This window comes from Tenrec ecaudatus, chromosome 6 (assembly GCF_050624435.1).
Source record: "Tenrec ecaudatus isolate mTenEca1 chromosome 6, mTenEca1.hap1, whole genome shotgun sequence".
Lineage (NCBI taxonomy): Eukaryota > Metazoa > Chordata > Mammalia > Afrosoricida > Tenrecidae > Tenrec > Tenrec ecaudatus.
In genome coordinates, this window is record NC_134535.1 from 61,728,254 (window position 1) to 61,734,253 (window position 6,000).

At 45.5% G+C, this 6,000-nt stretch overlaps 1 protein-coding gene across 1 annotated transcript in view; it reads left to right on the top strand.

Moving 5' to 3' along the window:
* The window catches only part of CPM (carboxypeptidase M), a 69,884-nt gene extending 64,972 nt beyond the window's left edge, over nt 1-4,912 (top strand). The window contains exon 8 of the mRNA XM_075551309.1: nt 444-4,912. Within this exon, the coding sequence (XP_075407424.1) occupies nt 444-683 (240 nt within the window). The 3' untranslated portion in view covers nt 684-4,912. The remainder of the gene's footprint in view (nt 1-443) is intronic.
* The last annotated feature ends 1,088 nt before the right edge of the window (nt 4,913-6,000 follow it).

Below are 6,000 nucleotides of genomic sequence, written 5' to 3' on the forward strand. Positions count from 1 at the left end.
AATCTAGATGGCAGTTCAGAGCAGGTAAAATCCAAGCTTCAGGAGGCGACCGAGGCACACACTTCGGTAAACTCCGAGGCAAAGTGAATAGAGACAGAGTTGTACATATCGTGCTTCGTGCTGAGCATCTCCAACACAGACTTAAGGCAGCTCTTCAGCTGGCCCCAGTTCAGTGACTGATGGTAGCAGGAGCGGACTGGCTCCGGGCTCCCGTCACCAGATAAGGGACTTGCCTTTCTCCCATTCTGGAACTCTCTCGGCTGCAGCAGCATCCCTCGCTGTGGGAGTGGAGAGCGCACCGGTGAAAGGGGCCAGCACGTGACAGCCCGGGCCTGCCCCGAGGTGCATGTGGTTCACAAAGGAGCATTTTATGGAGGCTCTGGGTGTTTTCCGTGTTGGCACCCTCGACATCTGAACTCACTCGCATAATTGTTTCCTCTCAGGTTACAGCCCCTGGACACGAGCCCCACCTCACAAAGGTGACTATTCCAGAGAAATCCCAGAACTTCAGTGCTCTGAGAAAGGATATTCTACTTTCAGTCGGACGGCATTTGGACCACGTCCCGGTGTCCAGTCTCTCCTGCCCTATGGTTCCTCTCTACCGAAATCTGCCAAGCCGTTCAGCAGCCACAAAGCCTAGTTTGTTCTTTTTGGTGACGGTTTTGCACATATCTCTCAAATAAAGCAACACATGAAACTCGACCCATGGCACCACCTGGAAGCACGGATGACTCAAGCCAGGTTACTGCAACTCGAACTTCCTCGGTGGGACCTCAACTGGACAGATTCTACCGACAGCCCCAAGGTGAGATGTGGGTGTTTCTACAAGAAGCAATGAGCAATGGTGATGGAAGGAACGATGCTACCTGGGTACTGAATGGAAGATGCTCACCTGTCAGGGACTTCCCACTTACAATGGAATTCATCTTAAAGATCGTCAGAAGTAAACCTTGGGAAGCAAAAATGACAAACACTAAAAAAAGGGGGGGCCTTTTCACTCTTCGGCCCCTTTTCTTCATTGGCCTTCGGCCCTTTCCCCTGGGACCCGGCTCCTGCGCCTTCTCAGCCGTGTCTCCGTCTCCCTGGCCTCGGGTCATCACAGGTGGGCGCGCAGTCCCACAAGGTTGCCCGTGTTCAATGCGGAGCCCCAGCGTGGCATACGTGCAGTTTGGCACCCTTCCCTGAAATAGTGTGTGCTCTTTTGAGAGAAAGTTCTGTCCTTTATAAAACCCCACTTGGATCACAAGAAGAAAGAAAATAAGGTCCAGAGAACCAGGTGACAATAAGCCATAAAGTTGACCGCTAGTGTGTCACTCAGTATAGACAAGGCCTTGCAGAAGGCTGTGTATGGAGAGGAAGTAAGTACCAAATCTGTAATCAGTTGTCAGTGTGCTAAACAGTTGTACAGGGGCACACTTTCGTTTTGCACATCGTCTAAGGAAATGTGGGAGACATTGGGCACCCGTATCTTAGTTGTCCAAGAAACCATGGGTCTGGTGGGGCGACGGGGTCGTAGCTGTAGCAGTCGGGCAGCACAGCAACAGGCCCTGCAGTGAGTCTCTCCTGCCGGCCGCAGCTGTCTTGCCTGGCCTCCTCAGCCCTCTGTTGAGCTGATGACTTCCAAATGTGTAACTCTGGGCTCCCCTCAACTTGTCAGCCTCACATCTGCCTGCCCTCGGGCCATCCACCTGGACGCAAACCACGTGATCGTTAGTGGTCACTGATCGACTCATGGCAACCCCATACACATGAGATCTCACAGTTTCATAATCCATCTCATTCTCCTTGGCCGATTTTCTGAAGTCGATTGCCAGTCCTTTCTTCCTAGTCTGTCTTACTCTGGAAGCTGTGCTAAAATCTGTTCTACAACACAGCAACACGCAGGCCTCCATTTACGGCTAGGTGGTGGCTGCCCCTAAGGGGTATTGGTCAGGAATCAAATCTAAAACTCTCACATGGGAGTCAAGAATTCTACCAGCGAGCCAACACTGCCCCATGGGCACCTCACTGCTCATGGCTGCAGAGAGACCCGCCTTTCACTCAAGAACTACACTTCTTCCGACAGTCTCTGTCTCAATCAGTGTCTCCACCAACCTGGAAACCAGCCCTGAGGCTTCTTCCTTCCTCATGCCATCCGTGAGTCCAGCCAGTCATTAAAAGCTGATGGTAATTCTAAACACAGACTGACTCTAGCCTTTTCCGCTCTGTGGCTGTCAGAACTACCAGGTGTGGGCCATCACATCTCACCTGCACCACTGCAGCAGCCTCACTGATTGGCCTCGTGTTCCTGCACTTACTTACCTGCTTCACAACATGGGGGAGAGAGGGCCAGCTGAACCCGGAAAATGGCTCCTGTACTCCTTGCCCATTCAGCCTGATCTTTGTGTCCCCCCTGGAATGCCACACCGACTGCTACATTTGTTCCCCATTCCTCCTTTAAAACTCAGCGCAGGCATCACCACCTCCAAGAAGCCTTTGCTGAAGCCATTCCATTGCACCCAATAACTCTCAGCCACTCTGGGCTAGGGCCTTTCCTCTTTGCTCCCCCAAATAAGCTTTTATTTCTATAGTTAAATTGATAATACCCTTTATTGCTCTTACTGATGACACTTTTATTTCTATATTTAAGTTGATGACAGCTGCTCCCAGCTGTGCCTCCCTGGAATAGAACATGAGCTCTCTGAGACCAGGGACTGTTTAATGTTTGCCATTAACATTCATTTTTATATTCTCAAAACCTCGTACATATTGACATCCCCAGAACCAAGCCTTGTACTAAATGAGTGAGTAGATGGACACACATTTCCAACAACCCGCTACTCCCAGTCCCTCCCAGAAATGGCATAGAACTGAGAGTCCACAACCCTACATTCCCTGCCATGTCAAGCTCCAGTTCACGAGTCACCCTCAAGAGAGTTTTCATATTTGCACCAAGAAAAAAAATCCCAGAGTGCTTTCATTGCACTATGCATTCAGCCTAAGGTTCACAGTGAAGCTCTCCTAGGGCCTGGGAAAAGCATCAGGCTGGGTTATCTTAATTGGAACGCAAAATTTGCCCCTGGGACTCAAAGCAACAGCTCTCCACTCTAACCTACCTTAAGACATGCATCGGGAAAACGTTTCCAAGTGGAGGAAGCATCCGACGACAATAGAGAACTCTGGTCAGCAAGCGTCGCAGTGCGGGCATCCGCATGGACAGTGAGCCATCCGTTCTTATTGGCAGTGGCAAGTTCGCTGGGATCTGCAAACAGCCCATCTGGATTCAAGAAACACAAAGGAACTGGGGGGTAAATGGGCAGGAGGAGCCATGCTGGTGCCAACCTTATTCCACATTGCCATTAAAATTTGTAGTGTTTTTTGAAGACAGACTTCCTTTTTGTAAAACCAGGTAAGAACATGAGTGTTGTGGTCCCTCTTGTCTAGCTACTCTGTAATGGACTCTGTACCTGGAAGCATGTGTTAATATATTGTAGAAAATGCTTGCCTCTGGACACCCAAGGTTCTCACTTTAACTTTTCTAAGAATCTTGAATTGGTTCAGGAGCCCAATTCCTTTTCCTAACTGAAGGTGTGTTTTATCAGCATCACCTGTAAAATCATTGAAAGAGAAACAAAGTGATTAAAGCCACACCTGTGATGTGGACGCCGCAGGCCTGCGTTCAAGCCCTTCATGAATCCCATTTCCTCATCACCTCGTGACTCCCACTGACCATCCTGCTGGGCCTCCTAGAAGCAGCCATGTGAGGTGCCATTTTTGATGTTTGCCCAGGTGGCAAAACCATGACACTCAGGATTTTTTGAGTGGCAGTGTACAAGTATTTTTTTATGAAGACAGTAATACACGAGGTTTTCAAAAGAGTGGAATGAACAGATAATGGGATGGTCTTATATTCCACCTTACTGAAGTCCAAATCTGTTGCCTCTGATAGAAACAGACAGTCTGAAACTTTAGTTATCTGAAATTATGATTTATGATATCAAAGAAATTTTCATGAGACAACATAGCTTTTTCCATGTTCCCACTCAAAGTATGATAGAGGTTAATATCTTACCTGCCACTAAGCCAGGTTGCCTTACAGTAACAAATTAAACACCTGCATTGAGATGTGACTCCTGTCCCTGGACAATTGATTATCCTTTCACAGAGGAATCTAAAATTTAGATTCTAAATGGTAAATCTGCTGAGAAATGTCAACTGTTTGCAGGGTTGATTGTGGTGCTTAATTTATCATGTTCAGTCCTGAACTGTTACACGTATCAGAAACATTAAAATCCTCTTAACATTTCTGAAAGTCGTTCTAAGGAATCAATGCTGTCTTTTGTTCCGGAAGCAAACGTGTTATCATTTGTTTCTGCAATGGTATAAGAAGTGACCTCCCCCTTTAAAAATAAAAAGATCTAGTGCTAAATTGAAAATGCCTTTCCTGTCTTGGCGGCTCCAGAAAAAAGAACAACGTATGTTGTCTTGTTGCAACAGGAAACATTGCTTATGGAGAAGTTTGATTTTTTTTTTATTCTGTACATTGACACTACAGTGGATATTTATTTTGTGACTAATCTCTTTTTTCTCATCACTTTCAATGGGGAGAAGAAAATAAATGACCAGATCGCTTAAATAGCACTGAAAATCCACAATATCTGAAATGGAGGTTCGGGGGAAAGTCCAATTTCATTTACAGAAACTTGCAATGTATCACTTCTAAGCAGATATTGTACTGTCCTGCTTACAGACCATTAGATCACACCTCAGTGTATGAACTACTCCACAGTCTCATAGATGCTTTCTACCTGGTTTTAGGAGTTTCTCAGTTACTTTCTTTTGTACCATTATTAAGAACCTATTAAAATGCATAAATTGTTAAAGATAGCAAAGTTTATATTGGGTAGGGGACATAACTACCTCTGATTTTATTACATCTACAATATTATTATCAATAAAGATTAATATTCATATGAACAACAAATGCTTTTTTTTTTCAATTCCATTACCTTAAAAATGTATGTATGTGTGTGGAGGAAGGTTGGGATAGAAAGTGGGGAACCAATTACATATACCCTCCTCCCTGGGGGAGGGACAACCAAAAAGTGGGTGAAGGGAGATATCGGACAGTGTAAGATATGACAAAATAATAATAACTTATAAATCATCATGGGTTCATGAAGGAGGGGGGGAATGTGCTTGACACAATGGATGGATGGATGGCTAGATGGATGGATTGTGATAAGATACCAAGGGCTCAAGTAGAAAGCAAATGTTTTGAGAATGAGGATGGCAGCATGTGCTTGACACCATGGATGGCTGGATGGATTGCGATAAGAGTTGCACGAGCCCCCAGTAAAATGATTTTTTTAAGGTATGTATGTGTAACAAAGGTGTGCCCTAGAGGAGTGGTTACATCAAGTAACCAGGGGAAGGAAGACCAAGGGAATGATCATTGTGAGGAGTCCTAGTGGCTCAGGACTCGGCTGCCAGCTGATAGGTCGACAGTTCTGAATCATGCGCTGTGCTAAACCTTGGAAACTCCATGAGGCGATTCTCCTGTGCCACGTGTGGTTTCTACACGTCAAGATGGCTCCACAGCAGTGGGTCTGGAGGGTTTTTGTTTTGTTTTTGTAATTAGGGGTAGGGAGCAGTGTTGCTTTGTTTGTAATGTAGTTGAAAAGTGCTCAGTGGGTCCAAATATTTTTTTAATTCACAATTCACATTAAATAAAGGCTCTTAGAACATGACCCTGAGGCCCAAACAAGACAACGACACCACAAGAAAAGTACAGGCAAAAATCTCATATGAATATAGATGCAAAGATGCTCAACAAAAGACTAGCAAGTAGAAGCCAACACATTAAAGTAGAATCCAGCATAGTAAAAGAGTCATGTACTACAACCACACGAGATTTAGTCTAGGAATGCAGGGATGGTTAAAGTTAGAAAATCCATCAATGTCATATACCATAGCAGTAGAACAAAGGAAAAGAATGACATGTCCATTTCTATAGATACA